Below are 18,433 nucleotides of genomic sequence, written 5' to 3' on the forward strand. Positions count from 1 at the left end.
CTAACACAATCAACACTTAATGAAAGAGATGGATATATGCAAAAGCTACCAGTAGGAGACAGGATGCCTCTCAGGCAGAAATCAAGAGGGGATTTTATTGCAACTTAATGGATGGTATAACTCTTCTAGAAAGAACACTACCAAAGAAAGTAGAGCTCACTATGGAAACAAATAAAATAAAGGTTACAAGACAATACGGTTACCAATGTTGATATAGCACCTTCAAGATAAAATGGAGCCCCAGCCAGAGATTTTTTTCATCCCCAAAAATAGACCTGTCAGAGTAATGATACCATTAGCCATTCAAATCATCCAACTAACTTTCCTTGTTTCAGTCCTCAGTTTCCCAAACAACCATCTGATCAGCAAACATTCCCTTGGTGACTTGGATCCCTAAAGGAAATACACAGGGTTAGAGACCTTAATTAGCCCATCAGATTAAGAGTTGTGTTTCTCATTAGCTATCAGCATTTTTGTTTATTCATTTAAGGCCTTCGGAGTTGTGGAAAGAACGAACCAGCAGGAATCAGAGACTGGCTCTTTGTATACCTGCATCTGGAAAACTGAAAAATAGATGTGGAAGGTAGTGAATTCATCAAGTCTCTACCTGGGAAGATTGTTTCTGGGCAGTGAGCAAGCTTCCTCTTCAGAGGGTGTTTTCATCATACCTCTTGAGGCTGTCACATCTGTCTGCTCAGCAGACTCTACCTTGTTGATGAAATGCTTCTGTGTATACGTAGGTGCTATGAAGAATAGCAACCTGAATGTCAGCTCTTAGAAGGCACCCTGGAAAAGGACATTCTTGAAAACCACCACTCAGTATCAGGCACGTAAAATAAAAACAAAAACAGTACCTGTCTCCTTAGGTCTCTTGTTTTCTTGGTCATCTTATCAATTGCAATGTTTAGAGGATCTCCTTTTTCTTTTCTTCCAGTCTATTAAGAGAAGAGAAACAATCTCTGGTTTAGAAAATTCCATGTTAGAGACATTAAAATTTAAAAAAAAAATTCAAAAACACACTTGACTGGAAGAATCCAAGCGAGAAAGAAAGACAGAGAGAGAGGGGGGGGAGAGGAAATTCAATAAACAGCTATTATGTGTTGGTTTTCTAAACTCTAAAGTTAGTTTTCTCTGAAATAAAAATTTGAATTGCTGAAAAACAATACATTCTCAGGATGGTTTACACATATGTCCATATTCAACTTCATGTAAGTATGTTTTCTTCCCACTCCAGACATTCATCAATTAAGTAAACACAGGATGTTTGCTTTTGCCTTCAAATACAAACGGTTTTTGCTGCTCTCTTATGTAAGCACAGTTCTGAATAGAAAATGATTGAGATGATAAAAAAACTAAATTAGAAAACATTTTAAATAAATCACCAGAATTCGGAATTTCATACCAATACATCCTAGGCCATATTGTAACTTCTGTATCAAAGTCGGAAGAGATGCTTTACTACAAAATACATTGTTTGGAATCTCTTTTCTGTCATGCACTGGGATGCGAAACACTAAGGAACCCACAGCTTGAAATCATAAGGAAAATGTCTCTTAGGATTCTAAGAAGCAGAGGTAAGGCAAAACAAACAAATGAAAAATCCAACAATGTCTTCTTTAATAAATTATTGACTTCAGAGTTTGGAAGTTTCACTGAATAGTTTCTTTTTCTCTTTCCCTTTTTTCTTTCTCCCTTCCTTCCTCCCTCCTTCCCTCTCTCTCTTTCTTTTCCCTTCTTTCCTCCCTCCCTCCCTGCTCCCTCTTCCTTCTCCCCCTCTTCCTTCCTTCCCCACTTCCTCCTGCCTTCCTCCTTTCTTTCTTCCCACCTTTCTTTCCTCCTTTCTTTTCTTTCTTTTTCTTTCTTTCTTTCTTTTTCTCCCTTCCTCACTCCCTTCCTTTTTTTTTTATGGCTATGATAAAACAATTAAACCAAACAAAATAGAAGCTCCATTATCTTTTTAAAACCACATCAGGAAAAACAAAATTCCCATGGATGGAAAGCTCTACATAACTTTATGTATGAAAGTGTTTTCCCTGTAAGAGAAAATTCTTTTCAAAAGCTTTGTCAAATCTATTAAATTATCTATCCTTTAGTCAAACACCCTACAGATCTATTTATTTATGGTCCTACTGGTGAGTCAATTCTTATTCCATATTCAAGTCTCTACAGAGTCATGTAGGTATCTATAGTAATTTGTATATTTGATGAAATGATAACCAGACAGTGTGTTTTGAGGATCCATAGAAATTACCATTCAAGAGATTTCTAAATATTCTCTTCCAATGACAAGATCCTGGATACATAAAGCTGATATATACACAACACGTCTACTTACAACTAGATTTAAAACAGTCATTTTTTTCCTATAACTTGCTTAATTAACTACGTTTCTGAACAAATGTCTGATGTATAATCCTATATAGTTTTTATTTAAAAACCGAAACTAAATTATATGTCTGTATATTTTTAACCATCTAAAATCTTATAAATCCCATATCTTTTCCACTCCCTAAACTCATATTCTGACCTCTTCATGTGTATACACTGAAGTATATAAGTAGAGAGAGCTCAAAACAAAGTGGTAACATTTTACAAAGTTAAAATATCAGTGTACAAATAGCTCCAAGAAAAGAAAAGTGTATGGAGAAGCACAATGTGCTACATTATCTGGGGAGGGAAGATAATTACACAGCAAGTGTGACTTTGGCGCCCTGTCTCCATATTCAGGCATGCGGTAAGTGTAGCAGTCAAAGCTGCTGCTTTCGTCTTTAGTTTTCTCCTTGCAAACAGGATGTCCACCATTAACATATGAGAAGGTCTAGCCCATGATCATTCTGAGAACCAGATTTCCTATGTTCTTTCCATTTATGAGAGTAATAAAAACTTATTTTGAAAAACTAACAGTTACAAGTTGGTTTAAAATGCAGCTATGAGAGAAGGAAACTGGATCAAAAAGCAAAAAATCAAGACAGTGTGAATATATAAAATGATTATAAAAAAAATACTAAGTGTTAGACAGTGGAATCATTTCTTCCTGCCACTGCCATTCATCATTGCCATTTGAGAAGTGAGAAAATAAAACCAGAACAGGCCTGGGATTAGGGAGAGGACAATAAGGCACTGGCCTCAGAGAAGACATTTAAGGGGGCCCCAAAGAATTCAGTAATATATAATATTTTAATGCAATATTTTCAAAGTTAATGCCAAAAATTCACACTGAACAAATACCAAAATTTTAAATAAAAACAGGACCCCACAGGGCAAGGACAAGGGTAAATGCAAGTGAAGTGAGTCATGTAGGTCAGATATTTCTTAATTTTAAATTTAAGAAAATTGGGAATTGGGATGAAGGAATGCACTTGTCGTGATGAGCACTGGATGATGTACAGAAGTACAATATAGTACTACTATATCGTATACTCGAAACTAATATCAAACTATATGTTCACTAACCGGTATTTAAATAAAAACTAAAAAAAGAAAGAAAGAAAATTGAGGAATGCATGTATACTAAAAAGAGAATAAATCACTGTTTACCTACAATTCAAATTAAACTGAGTGTCCTGTATTATTATGTGCTAGATCAGGCAACCTTTCCCGAAGAGGTAATAGTGATGCTCAAGATTGTAATTGGGGTTATTACATGTGGGAAGACCCCATTGCCTCGTTCTGTGAAAAGAAGGGCAACATGGGATTCTGTATCCTATTTGGGATCAATACTCTGTAACTGCAAAGCATAGTTCATTGGATGTGAAACATCATTTTTGTCACTGTGAGAAACTCACAAAAAGTGAGATCTATAATCCTCATGCTCACGGAGCTCCTAATTCAGGAGAGTAAACCAGAATATGAAATTAAGAATACTTACAACTACAAAGAGACTAATGTTCTAACAGGTTGAATTGGTTGCTCAAAAGAGGGAGATATTGCATTTGGGAAGTCAAATAATCTCACAGAGTGGGGGAATTTAGCTACACATTAAGTCCTGGGTAAGATCTGAATAGGAAAGAGGGAGGTACTTGAAGGGAGGACAGGGTGGCAAAAATAAAGTCATCCAGTCAAGAAACAGCAAGGTGGATTCTAAGAAGACAGTGGGAATGGTGCAGGCTCTTCTCTATGCTGTGAAGGGACAGGCTTGATGAACTGGAGAGATAAGCTACTTTTATAAGAGCTTCTTTATAGTGTCATTACTGCCAATTATATTTTGATCTGCAAATTCAGAGGATCTCTGGTGACAAAAGCATTCCATGTCACTGTGTTGTCAGGATCCTGCTGTGTAATATTTACAATCCTGGGTTTCTTCGGCTTCCAAGTCTTTGGCTAAAGACAACTAAAAAAATGCAGATGACTCGGGTGCCATATTGTTCTCACTATTTAGAAAGGCTAGATAATGGTAAACCAAGGACTAGAACTTTGGAAACTCTGGCCACTGGCTGAAGATTTTAATGTATTGGCCCTTTGTCAGCTCTAATTTCTTTAAATAAGGTATGTGTGCAAGAATAATGGTAGTAAATCCTTAATGCTCAGATTAACTCAGCAAATCATTACTTCATGCTTTTCTGGGTTCTATTAGGTTGGCATGTGGAAATACTTTTAAAGTATCAGCTTAAATTGGACAGGAAGCCAATCACTGAGAGAGACAAAAAAAAAAAAAAAAAAAAAAAAAGTATTGTCTCCTAGTGGCATTCATGCATTAGTAGGCTCTGTGATCTTGGACTAACAATTTGCCCATATTTTTTATGTCTGAGTTTTCTCATGAACACAATGGATAGCATAATATATACCCTCTTTTCACAAGGTTATCAGGACAATCAATCACGATGTCAATGTGCTGGAAAAAATAAAAGGCATTAACAGTACTCAGAGTAATTAGAAAAGTATTTTTGCTGTGGGAAAAAAAAAATGAGAGAATTGATTTGGAAACTATGTAGAAGCTATTTTTGGGTTACCTGGACTTCTGCTTTCTTTACTCATGCAGATAAAATATGAATGAAAATTTTGCCAAAACGAGAATTCCTAAAGGAAAAGTTCTCTTTAAGAATATTTGGGACCATTCATTTTAAACAGATAACAATCTGAGATATTTCTAAGAGGTAAAATAAGGGGCTGAAACTCCAGATAAATGTCTTTTCCATAATAGGTTCTTGGATATATTTGTTAAAGAACTAAGGATTTGGTCATATGTAGCAAATTCTAGTTCACAGGGAATCAACTAGACACCCCACCCAGTTCTATCTCCCTCACCCTCCAAGCTCTACAAACTAAAAATACTTTAACAAACTGAAGTGAAAGGAGACCTAAGTGTTCAGTTTGACATCATTGCTTAATATTAAAACAAAAATGTGTTGTCTTAAGTCAGTCATTCAGTTATTCCCTGACTTTGCTAAAGAGAAGAAAACAAAAACCATTTGAAACCACTCTCTGCCAAAAGCTATCTAAGTGATCTGGCAACTTCTCTAGACCTTCCACTTATCATCTGTCCAAAGGAGGGGCCAAAGACAAGTTATAGAACCAGGAAATGGGAAAGCCAAAGAATATACCCCTCATTACTGGGAAGCTCTCATAGCACTGTAGAGAGGGCTGGGGGGTGGGGAGGAGGGTAACAGTCAGTTGGGGCTTTCTCAACTCTAAAATGTAGATAATGTTTTTTCTGTGGGATTGCCATGAACATTAAGAGAAAAAGAATTTGTAAGAGTTAGCACAGTCCCCAACCCAGCAGAGGTAGTTTCCTCTCTTTCGCCATCCCATGGATTCCTCTAAAGCTGAAGACAAGGTCCAGAGAGATGGACTGATTTTGGTCACCTCATTACTTAGTGTAGGACCAGGACCTCAGTCCTCCCAGTCCAGGGATTTTCCACTGCATGTCTAAACCATCTTCCATCTCTAAAATTCTAAGATTCTGTGATTTTATAGAGTTTCACGTATTTCTGCTCAAAAGTTACCAAAAAAAATTAAAAATAGAAAAAGTTATATTTATATTATATATATTATATATATATATATTTCCTTTGTCACGTTTTGTCTACAGATCTTGTGTGCCTTTCTCAGACAGCTCCCCACTTGCCTTCTTTATCTTCACCTGCAGAGAATGAGTCTGCAGTAGAGATAGCCATTTAATAAATACTGTTATTAAAAAAAAGAAGAAGACAGGCGGGAGTCTTCTTTCACATTGCTACAGGCGACTTTCCTAGTTGCCATCTGTTGTGCTAGGAAGGTGCATGATAATTAAACTTTATTTGTTTTAGAATGTGGGCTCTATTTTACAAAACACATTTGGAGTAGATCCATGGTTTGAACTAATGGAAGGAAAAGAGAATGAATTTCCTGATTTGGATTTTTATAGGGGATCCTTTATTCTCCCATTCTCTGGCTCTGAACTCAAGTCCAGTTTGCCAAAGTATCAGATGCTGTCAAGGAGACGTTCATATTTCCATTCAAGTCTACAGAACAGGATTGGGGCCATTAATAGAAATTTTGATTTTTCGCAATTAGTCTTCAAGAACAAGTCAATATTTTAGTTCAGTAACTTGTTAATATTTGTCCCTTTGAGAAATAAAATGCTCTCTCTTTTAGATAAGGGTCTTCTTTTCCCTTCTTTTTCTTTTTTACTATACTAATATCCATCACCACTTCTGAAATACTGAAGAGGTGTGCAATATACTTATATTATATGCTGAATATCATACAACTCATACCAACTTCCTAATTTATAAAACAAAAAAAAGGAATATTCATTTCTAAATTTCTGAAATTAAGAATTTACTTAAAGGCCATTCCTCATCCCACCCTAAACACGTAATTCAGTACAAGTGGTCTCTCACAGAAGCCTTAGGAATATAAACTACCATCTCAGTGCTTCCTCCAGATCCATGGTTTTACGTGAGTTTCAGGGCACGCTATTAATGTGGGAAATGGCTATGAGAAGGTAGATATTGATCACTCTTTTCCTTTTCTAAAGGTTTCTGCCAACTTGATTGAATGTATGAGAAATCTTCAAAATATCATATAGCTATGATTCTAATATATTGAATGTGTAGAGAGCTAATCAAATGCTCAGTCTTCAAACTGTTGTTATTTGAAAGAAGTGGCAGTCAAAATCATCAGAATGGCAGAAAGCAATAATGTACCATGCACTTTACCTCCAAAACATTTTCCTGTCATTTAAACCTATAATTTAGACAACAGGAGGGAGGAAAAAAAAATGAGCTATTGATCCAGCAGTCATCCCATTGTATTTGGAGGGCTGCCCATCTATCCTCAAACCCTGAATATAGGAACCATATTCTTATTAAAAATAATACCATTATTTATGGAACCTTGAGCATTTCATAATACCTTTATATTATGTGTAAATCACAGTATGAGAATGCAGATATTTCTAAACATTTCCCTTTCACTAGCTACGGACATTCTCTTGGAAGAGAAATGAGTGATATCTCTCTAGAATGGATAAAAGTGTAGCAGTGGCCACAAATCAAACCCAGGATCAGGATATTTTGACCACATCACAATCCAGCTTTCCTGGAACCTGTGATGAATGGGGTTGGGTGGAGGGGTAGATAAAGGTAGAAAGGGAAAAAACTAATCACAACATGACTAAACACAACATGTCAGGTCAAAAAATGTATCTGACACTTCTCTGAGATCTTGTCAGTGCTCAAGGAAAGAATCATGAATATATAAGGTAAGAATATCAAGAGGGCCAGACCCTGTTTATTGGCCCAGCATTATTAGCACACACATTGAACATATTTTCTATTACATACATTTATACTTTCCCTTATATACTAACTTGTAAAGTAACACTTCATGAAGATAATCTTTATTTTGTTTATCATTATATGCTTGGCACCTGTGCCTGGCACATAATAGGCATTCAATAAATTATATTAAATCAATGAATGAAACACATGGGCTTCTGAATCCAGCTGCACCTAAAGCCAAAGTATCTATCAATGGATTTCCTGCTGAGATGAGTGAACCAATTCCCCTCATGTTTCTTTATTTTGGGTTTCTCTCAGCTACAACCAAAAAAATCCTGACTAAATCAGAAACCTTAAAATACCAGACCAAAATAATTTGAAGGCAGGATGGTAGAAGGGGAAGAACCTGGCAAGGTCCACTATGGACACAGCCTAGAGCACTCCCTGAGAACTCAGGCCTTTGCTTCTCTCAAATCCTTCTGTCCTTGGAACTCACCCATCCCAGCATAGGTCTCTAACACCATACTAACACCTTTGTTGATTTCCCTCCCTCATAATCCTCAGTATAGCCTGTTGAAACCAAGCTTTTACTTCAGAGGGTCAATCCCTCAGTTCCTATTTAATTCTTACTAGATCCTTACTTTCTACTAAACTCTTAGACCTATATTTTAAATTTTCATAGTCAGATTTCCTTCTTATAATAGCCCATCTCTCTAATTATTTTGTTCTTTTTCAATGATTCACAAACTTTTTGTCTCATATTAGTGCCTGGAAGAAAGGGGCCACTCTCTCTTCAACCATTTGTCTAATTAAATTTTGCCCATTCTTCCAAAACCAGCTCAAAATCTTCCTCCTCTAGGAAGTATTTTTAAACTAATCTAACCCTTGAAGATCTTCCCCTCTTTTGACCATATCCTTCAACCAGGTACTGTGCCAAAGGATGCAGACATTAACAATTTACCATCCTGCGTTTTTTATTAGGTTTTCATGTGGTTGCAGAATATAGTCCGAGCTTTGGTGGGTGATGAATGTCTGAGTTTTCTCCCAGAAAACTTAGTATGAAACTCCTAAGAACTGCCCCAGAAATATCTGTTCATGTATAGAAAAATGGGTGCTCCCAGTAGGCACCTGTGGACAGGAAGAAGGTATGCAAGGGATATACGATTTGGAAAATATCAGGGCCCTAAAAATAAATTTCACCTATTTCACAATTTTCTGCTCAAAACCTAGGAAGTGGCTGACACCTGTGTAATGTTATAATTCTTTCTCCTTTACTTACTGTATCAACACAAGTGTAGTCCTCAGTGATTATCTGCCAGCCAACCCTCCACAGAAGACATTTTTCATCAAAGCCCCACATTCTGCACCGCCCCCCCTCCAGCTCCCAACCTTGGGTTAATTAACCACACATTCCTTCAAAACCTGTAAGAGACTATGAACTGGGAAAACTGCTAAAAAATGCCATTTTATCTTTACAGTTGAGATGAAAGTAGCAAAGGCAAAATGCAAACTTCCATTGATTTTATACACATATAAAAACACATATATACACACACTAAATAAATCATTTAAATTTCAGTGGAATTTGAACTTCCCCTTTAAGTGCATATGCCCCAACCACTCAGTTACAGCTAAAGCTATCAACACCTAAAGGATCCCTAGAGTCTGGCATTTTCTAACTTCCCAAAAAGAGGTCAATAACTGCATCCAAGTTGTTGAGAGTTCACAGAAATCAGAAAACACTCGGGAAGAGGGTTGCCATAGTTCATGGAAAGTCTATTTGTGTAGAGCCCCCTTGCCTTAGCCTCCCTGTACCTCATCTAACAATTTATCAGGGGCCAGTTCGTGTTGTAATTCCTTCATCTCTCATTCCTGACCTCTCAGTTCACAGGAGCCCATCCTCCTCTGAGTGCCTGCAGCCATCTATATCATTATCTTTATCATCAAAATAGCTATTTATTTGGTGTTTTATGAATAATTTCCACTCTGGAAACTCTCATATATTGTGTAAGTCTCTTGCATCGTTAATTAAATTTCAGATATCTAAAGCAAATCTCTTACATCATTAATTGAATTTCAGATATCACACTCTAAAGATAAAATACAAATACACAGATGCATCATTTTGATGCTGTCTTATTCAGAAACTTGTCATGATATAATCATATATCTGTTCCTTCTTTCCAGTTGGAGGCATAGGAGCTTAAGGGCAATGTATTAGTCAGCGCAGGCTGCCATAACAAGATACCATAGACTGGGTGGTTTAAGGGACAAAATTTTATTTTGTCTCACAGTTCTGGAAGCTGGAAACTACAAGATCAATGTTCAATAGGTTTGGTTTCTTCTGAGGGCTCTCCCTGGTGGTCATAGACATCTACCTTTTCACTATGTCCTCACATGGTAGAGAGAGAACAGCAAGCTCTCTGTGTCTCTTTTTATAAGGGTACTAATCTTCTCATGAAGACCCTACTCTAATACCTCATGTAAACCTAATTATTTCCTAAAAGCCCTAGTTCCAAATATCATCACACTGGGGTATTCATCAACATATGAATTTTGGAAAGACATAACAGTCCATAGCAGACAGGAAGTTGTCAGCCAATTATATATCCTTGAAACCCTGAAACTTCTTACGTAGTGACTTAAGCAGAAGAGGTGCTAAACAAATTAGAAACATGTATAGATATGTATATAACAATATGTATTCAATATAAATGAAGTAATTAGTATTCTGGCTGCTTGAAACAACTTCATGATATGGATCTTTGGCATTAAGACTACTTTTGTACAGAGGTAGAGTGAAAGGGATGCTGTATTGGTAGCTTCACCGATGTAGAATCATATTGCTGCCAACTCTCTTTCCACACTCATTCTCCTTCCTTGTTCAAAATCTCACCTAAGCAAGAAGAAGATGGAAATCAAAGCCTATAATCACATGCACAGAATTAAGATACATGTACCTGGACAAGAAACATATAACCAGTAGATGCCTTTTAATCAAATCCTTCTCTCCAAATAGTGGGAGGTGAGGGTTGATAAGCTTGAGGACACTAAATACCAAAAGACAACCGGTTTGGTGAAATAGTGCTTCTAAGAGAGGAGCAAAACCCTGACCAGGGCAAAGAAGTAGGCCATACTAGAGAACATCTGGGATCCTATTCTTGGCCAACCCTACAGCAAACGAAAGTAAGAAGTTTCCCAGGAAACATTGGGAAGTGGAAACGCAAGGTTTAGGAGTACAGAGCACTTTCTGCAAGCCAGGGGACCCTCAAAGAGATTTCCTGCACACTTCAGAACCAAGCATTACCTCCCCACCCCACCCCACCAATCAAATCTGACTTCTTTTGGTCTTTGCCAAAGCCTATGAAGGCTGCTCCTCCAGTCCTTTCCAGCATCACCACCAACCCATCTTGGCATAAGCCTTCCTCTCATGCTCTCTCAAAAAGGCCAGCATTGTCTGAAAAACAACCACATAGATCCTGATATGTTTAAGCCTTAGCACTATGAGGGACTAAAAGAAAATAATATTTGGACAGTCAAAATAACTGAAGAATTATTTTATTTATCCACTAGCAAGCACCAGTCAGAGCTATTAACTTCATTGTTAATTTTTTGGCGTTGTCTTTTATTTTCTAGGAGCAGAGCTTATGAAGCCTTGGGTTCTCTCTTTACTTCCCAAACCCACTCCCAAGCCAGAATGGAAGAAGGCTGATCTCCATTCCCAGCACCAACACCAAGGAGGCCACTGGCACATGACCAAGGGGCAAGCAGAGGCATTTCCTGAGGCTTCTCTGTTGCCCTTCTTCCTGAGAATGCTTGGAATCTGCCCCATAATAGAATCATCTCTTGGGGCATTTGCTCACGCATGGAACTGATGAAAACTTTATGAGGCAAAAAGCATTTTTGCTGCATGATAGTTAAAAACTAACTAAGTAGAAAGCAGGCCGAAACCCTGGAACACATGTCTCATATCGTCCCAAATATTCCTCACTATGTGGCTCCCATAAACACCATCTGCTGTGTTAATTTGTAAAGAATTACAAGGTTCTTAAAATTACACTTTGCTCTCTGTAGCGTACACTGTGTCTATTAAGGAGGGGAGGGCATTGAGAATGCATATCACATCTAGCCAGACACTGAGATCTTTTTCCTTCCAGGCTGGGATCTTGCTGAAAGTTTGCTAGGTCTGCATGGAATTTTAAGAAGTGTATCATATTCTCCCCAACCAGCTGTAGGGGGAAAAAAAAAAAAAGGAAAAAGAAAAAAAGAAAAGAAAATATATACAACAAATCCTTTTCCCTAGATTATAATTCCAGCATCTTATGCATTTTCAACTCGTGTGCACGTCTTCCACTTCACTGCATGCTCAGGACAATACGAAGTCCTTAGCTATAAATCAAAGAGGGTGAAGAGCCAGAATTGAGAGAACTTCTTGGGTGAGACTTAATTCTCCATTGCTGGCTCCTGACCTCCATGGTCTCCTCCTAGCCCTCAGGTGGCAAATGAGAGTATTTCTCAATTGCTTATCCCTGTCTTCTCACAAAGCCAGAAGAGGAACATCTTTGCTCCTGAACACACGTCTCTGACAGCGCAGGGCTATGGTCACAGGCTGCTAATGCACATTTTAGGTAAATTAAGTCCCCAAAGGAGGTGCTGGTGAAACGGTGATAAATGGTGGCTGGAAATGAGAAAGTAAGGAGGAGAGTTTGGGGCTCAATAATCTTTCAGCTGGAAATTGTCAATGTGACAAAGGTGTTGTAGATGCAGGTTCCTAGGCCTCTCCGTTCCGGAGCTCTGGAGCAGGCTGGAAATCTTCATTTTTAAGGAGCGTTTGAAGAGTTATGTACAAGCTCTGGAAATACAGGGATAGTTCAGTGGGTACCAACCGGACTAGTCATTTGATGAGTTAAAATCGTTCCCATAGTGGCCCAGGAATCTGCATTTTCAGATTTCCATGAAGTTCTACCGATCAGCCAATTCTGGGAAACAAGAGGTTTGCGACAATTGACCAGTGGTAAACCGAAAATAGGACCAAGGATTACAATGAAAGCAATTCTGCTTATTTCTTCATGAATTAGTTATTCTATCTCAAAAACATAATTTTCTGAGCCAAACTAATTAGAAAACAAAACAAAACTATACTGTCTGAGAAGCCAAAACAATATAGAGTAGACATAGCCCGCCATATCATTTCATAAAAAAGCCCCTGCATAAAGAAAAAGTTAAATCAGCTTCTCCAAATTCCTTCCCTGTCATTATTACATCTACATGTAGACATCAGAATAAGACTAGCTAGATGCAATGAACATGGGAATAAAGAAAGATGCTGATCTCACCAAAACATAAAGAGTTTAAGAAAATTTTGCAACATCACACACAAACTATAAAACAGGATCCTGATCCAAGCTGATCCTGATTTCAGAGCTTCTACTGTTAAACCCAAATCTACACTCTGCTAATCTCCCAACATTTTCTGAAAATGTATACCCAATCTCCTCTTTCCATGGTCACAACCTCTCTAATCCCTCTAAGTACATCCCAATCCTCAGAGAAGAGTATCTTTGAGCACTCCATAATAACCTTCTACCTGCCGTCTTGACCTTCTTTTCTCCATCCTGAAGCAACATCTATAGGCCAGATTAGGCCCTGCCTCTCCCTGACTACACAGCCCATATACAAATCTCCTTTCTCTCAACCACAATAGTAATTAGCACAGTCCTTTTCTGATGTACAGCCACAGCATCTCCTCAGATAAATCCCTGCATAGCCTTCTCTGGACAAGCTGGCACCGAGTCGTCTCATCCCACATCCCTCGGAGTCAGACATCTGGCTATAGCTGCCTCCTAACTTCCAAGATCTGGTGAAAAGGGCAGGGTTCCGGCTGAAGGTGGTTGCTTGAATTTTCTCTGTTCATTCTAGGTAAGTTGAACTGAATGAACTACTGTTGCTTCCAATTAAGTCATCGATCCCACGAAAAACTGGATTCTTAACACTGATTGTAAGGAAATAAATTATTAGAACACCTTGGTAATAACCCCCAAATTGTCTTGTGATACAATTATCAATTGTATCAAATAATTGTATCAACTAATAAATACAATTATCAAATAATTACAATTATCAATTTATAACGTAGTTGAGTAAAATAAAAATGTTGTAATCATATTTTGCATCTCAATGTATGTCTATAAGAATGTGTGGGGGGGGGTGTGTGCTACAAGTTCATCAGTCATTATTATTTAACTGTATGGGTACCCTCTCCTCTAGCAAAGTGTAAGTTCTGTGAGAGAAAGATCACATTTCCCTAGATCAGGTAAACAAAAGAAGTTTCTTCTGTACACAATAAAGACCTTGTACAGTCGACCCCGGAACAATGTGGCGGTTACAGGCTCTGAACCCCTGCATAGTTGAAAATCAACATACAACTTCAGATTCCCTAAAAACTTAACCACTTATAGCCCACTGCTGACAGAAGCCTCACAGCTAATCAACACATATTTGTATATTATATATAAAAATTCTCTATTCTTAAAGTAAGCTAGACAAAAGAAAATGTTATTAGGAAAATTCACAAGGATGATAAAATATATTTACAGTACTGTACTGTATTTATCAAAAAATAGCCACATATGAGTGGACCCATATAGTTCAAACTGCATTGTTCAAAGGTTGACTGTAGTTAGTGACAGGATAACTCATTTCTATAGGGAAGAGAGAATCAAAGAATTTTATTACCAAGCTTTTCTGGGTGAGTGAACCACATACCACTGAGGAAGAAAAGTCACAAATCTTAGTCTTTCCAGAATCTAAAACCAACATGTTCATTTGCATCCATGACTATCTATTTGGCCATGCACAGCATGTAAATACACATGCCAGCTCCAAGGGTCATCTTAGTCTCTGCAGTGCTTGTGACATTAACACCTAGGGCAAAGGGGAATAGATCCTTTGATAAAGAAATTAGTGTTATCTCATTCTTATGTAAAATTAAAATGCAAATGTAATTTCTAGTTCCAATCCCCATCTGCCCTTCCTTCCTGTCCTCTTCCATGCCTTCCTTTCCTTGAAAGAATTTATGAAGTAGATAGAAATAGTATTAAGTTATAGCTTGGCTCTGATACCTACTAGCTGTATAACCCTTGGTTACTTACTTAAACTCACTAAGTCTCAGTCTTCACCTGTACCATAGTGGAAATGATGCTTAACCCAAGATTACAATGAGATACTGCACGTAAAATATCAGTCTCTGAGTTTAGCATGGAAATGGTATTTCTGGTAATGGAAATGGTTAAGAAACAAAAACAAAATAAAAAAACAGTAACAAAAAAACCCGATTTTTTTTTTTCTCTCTTGATTGCAAACTTAGGGAAAACACAGTGCTCAGCATCCGAACCATGAAAAGATGCAAGACGGACAGATTGAATGTCTAGGGAGAATATATTGATTCCTAGGCTGGATCTGGGTCTACCACAACTTGCCATTTGAAAATCTTTTAACATCTGAGTGGTATTTAACATTCATGAAATTTTCACCATTTTAAAGTCCATAGGACAACAAATCAAGTCTAAGGCAAATGAAAAAGGAGAACCAGACACAGACCCTGAAATTTCGCTAAAAACATAGTGAAGAATATATAATTTGATAGTTCTTGTTTCTTATGGAAGTGAGGGACGGGGAACAAATGTTGGGGACTGATTCCTCCTTTTCAGTCCTACGTGTGGATAAGAAATCAGCAGTGAACCCACTTCACTGATGATTTTAATCGCACTGAGCCCCTATACCTAACAGCCAGCAAAAGGGAGATTCCCCGAGCAGCATGAATGGATTCTATTTCAGTCACCCTCTTTGGCACACCAAGGAAGGGATGGCCTTGCTAAAATGATGCAGCAGGCCTGCCATGTCTGCCCCATGTTGATGCAGAGTCAGTGAGAAGAGCTGCTAACTACTTAAAAATACCTCAGTAAGTGGAGGCTGTCAGAGATGGGTCTGAGCCGCAAGAACACACCTTTTTCCAAGTATGGCTTTCATTATGATGCAAAGTCTAGACATCAATCATTACAGAATGATTTTAATTGGTTTATAGGGACTCTTGGAGTTCCCTGCTAAAACACTAATAAAATTGAGAAAGAATTTACCTAAGGAGTTAATATGCTTACTGGTTCTTCATCTGTTTCTCCCGTTAGACTGTAAACTTCATGGGATTAATAACTGCATTTGTCTAGCTGTCCTGTATGTGTATGTGTCTTTCACTAAGTCCAGCCCCTGGCACAAGAGTTCTCATTGAATCAGTGACATAAAATAGTTATCATTTTGGAAAATAGAAATTTGATCTCCAAAGAGAACAGAAGAGTAGGAGGCAAGAAACTTGTGTGGTGGTTGGGTGAGGGAAGTCTGGAGTGGAACATAAATTCTGGTTCCATAGGAAAACTGCTGATGAGGCGTTTAGGTTTTAAAAATTAGACATATCCGGGCGCCTGGGTGGCTCAGTGGGTTAAGCCTCTGCCTTCGGCTCAGGTCATGATCCCAGAGTCCTGGGATCAAGTCCCGCATCGGGCTCTCTGTTTGGCAGGGAGCCTGCTTCCTCCTCCTCTCTCTCTCTCTCTCTGCCTACTTGTGATCTCTCTCCTTCAAATATATAAAAAAAATTAGACACATCCACACGCTAACCAAAAACAACCACAAAATACTAATGGAAAAAAAGAAATAAAATAATTGTAGGGATATGAGGAAGACAAAATGAGGAGGAACAAGAGGCTGTGGAGAAGAAAAAGAAGAAGAAAAAGAAGATATTTACGGAGATTGGGGACCCCAGTGGGAAATCCAAAGTAGGCACTATCAAAAAAAAAAAAAAAAAAAAAAGAGAGAGAGAGAGAGAGAGAAACTACCAGGACCACAGCCAGGAATCCACTTACTGAGACAGAAAGCACTAAAAGGTAGTCAAAAGAGAAGTCAGAAATCAGGAACTGAAAGGGATGCTCAAGTCTGGAGTGAAAACAGCTTACGTCTGACTTGAGGAGGAATCAAGTTCTGGGTACAAGTTCTTTCATTCCCTGTGCAGAAGCCAGACTGGTCCAAGCCCAAAATGCCTGGGCAATCAGCCCTCTCTCCCCAACCTTCATAAGAACAAGCACAAGGCCAGGCTTCCTACCACCCAGCTATGCACCTTCCGACCCCCCTCCCTTCTTCCCTATCCAGAGAACTCCACAGAAAGCCTCAGCTCCTGGAAGAGCCCTCCCACCTGAGCCCCTTCTCTACAACTATCCCAACCCTGTCATTGCCTTCTTTCCCTTTTAATTAATCTTTCTAAGTGGAAAACATACAAACAGAAGAATTCCCAAACCAATCCACATTGAATATAGTCTCAGTATCCCAACTTTGGGTTCCAAACTCAGCGACTCCAAGGTTAGGGCGGTGAAGCCCTGGAGCAGGCTTCCATCTGCAGTGGTCTGGGCCAGTATAGAATTCGTATGTTGTAAATCACACCAGTTAGGTTGACCTCTGTCTCCCTGTGCCCTATGTGTTCTATGTACTCAGCCACCACATTCTACTTTAAGTAAAATATTACTCTGGCAAAGAATAAGTATTTATTGAGCATTTATTTGATATTGAGCCCTGTAGAAGTGTGATATGGGCTGAGTTGTGTCTCCCCAGAATTTATGAGTTGAGGTTCTACCCCATCCCCTCATCCCCACACCCTTACCTCAGAATGTGATTGCATCTGGAGATAGGTCATTAAAGAGATAATTAAGATTACATGAGATCATTAGGGTGGCCCCTAATATAATACAATTTTTGTCTTTAAAGTGGAGATTAGGCACAGGAAAAGACCATGATGTAGGAGATGGTCAGCTACAAGCCAAGAAGAGAGGCCTCAGAACAAACCTATCCTACAGAAACCTTGATCTCAGACTTCTAATTTCCAGAACTGTGAAAAAATAAATTTCCATTGTTAAAAATCCCAGTCTGTGGTATTTTGTTACGGTAGCCATAGCAAACTAATGCAGTGTGTGACAGAAAACACTAGAGTAATGATTTGTTGAGGTTTTGCTTCCTATTAAAATACATTACCAATTCGGGCTCCTAAGAAGTCTGAGAGGGCTGAGGTGGGGTCAGGGAGGGAAGATGTGACTGTCTCCAGCAATCCTAATTGATTTCTCAGAAAGCTCTTCAGTTTTTCACAGCATGAGTCTTATATCAATCAATTTGTTCAATTAAAGAAGGAGCCCCATCTCCTTCAACAATTGGAAAATGGGTTTCTCAAGTCCCAGAACACATTTCTTGCTCCAAATGCCAGAAGGCTTCCTCAATCTTTCTCAAGCACATCAAAGAGTCCTGCTGCTCTTATTGAAAACTGGTAGCTATCAGAGACAAGATAGATAAATAGATGATAGATGATAGATAGAGCCATTTAAAGTAATCTTCCTAAAAGACCCTCAGATATTTCTCATGTCACAGAACAGCCAAAAACAATTTGATCTCATGTTTCCTCACAATTGAAATGAAATAAAAATGTGACTTCTGTTCCCTGTGCGTAAGTTTGCAAGCACTTTTTTTTTTTTTTAAAGATTTAATGTATTTATTTAACAGAATGAGAGAGAGAAAGAGAGAGATTACAAGTAGGCAGAGCAGCAGCCAGAGAGGGGAGGAAGCAGGCTCCCTGCCAAGCAGAGAGCCCTGATACGGGGCTCGATCCCAGGACCCTGAGATCATGACCCGAGCTGAAGGCAGAG

At 38.4% G+C, this 18,433-nt stretch overlaps 1 protein-coding gene across 5 annotated transcripts in view; it reads right to left on the reverse strand.

Annotated features, from left to right (window-relative positions):
- The window catches only part of CTNNA2 (catenin alpha 2), a 1,143,090-nt gene that overhangs the window by 300,865 nt on the left and 823,792 nt on the right, over positions 1-18,433 (reverse strand). For all 5 annotated transcript variants that reach the window (XM_045979218.1, XM_045979219.1, XM_045979220.1 and 2 more), the window contains one exon: positions 855-935. In XM_045979218.1, the coding sequence (XP_045835174.1) occupies positions 855-935 (81 nt within the window). The remainder of the gene's footprint in view (positions 1-854; positions 936-18,433) is intronic.

The sequence above is a fragment of the Meles meles genome, chromosome 15 (assembly GCF_922984935.1).
Source record: "Meles meles chromosome 15, mMelMel3.1 paternal haplotype, whole genome shotgun sequence".
NCBI lineage: Eukaryota > Metazoa > Chordata > Mammalia > Carnivora > Mustelidae > Meles > Meles meles.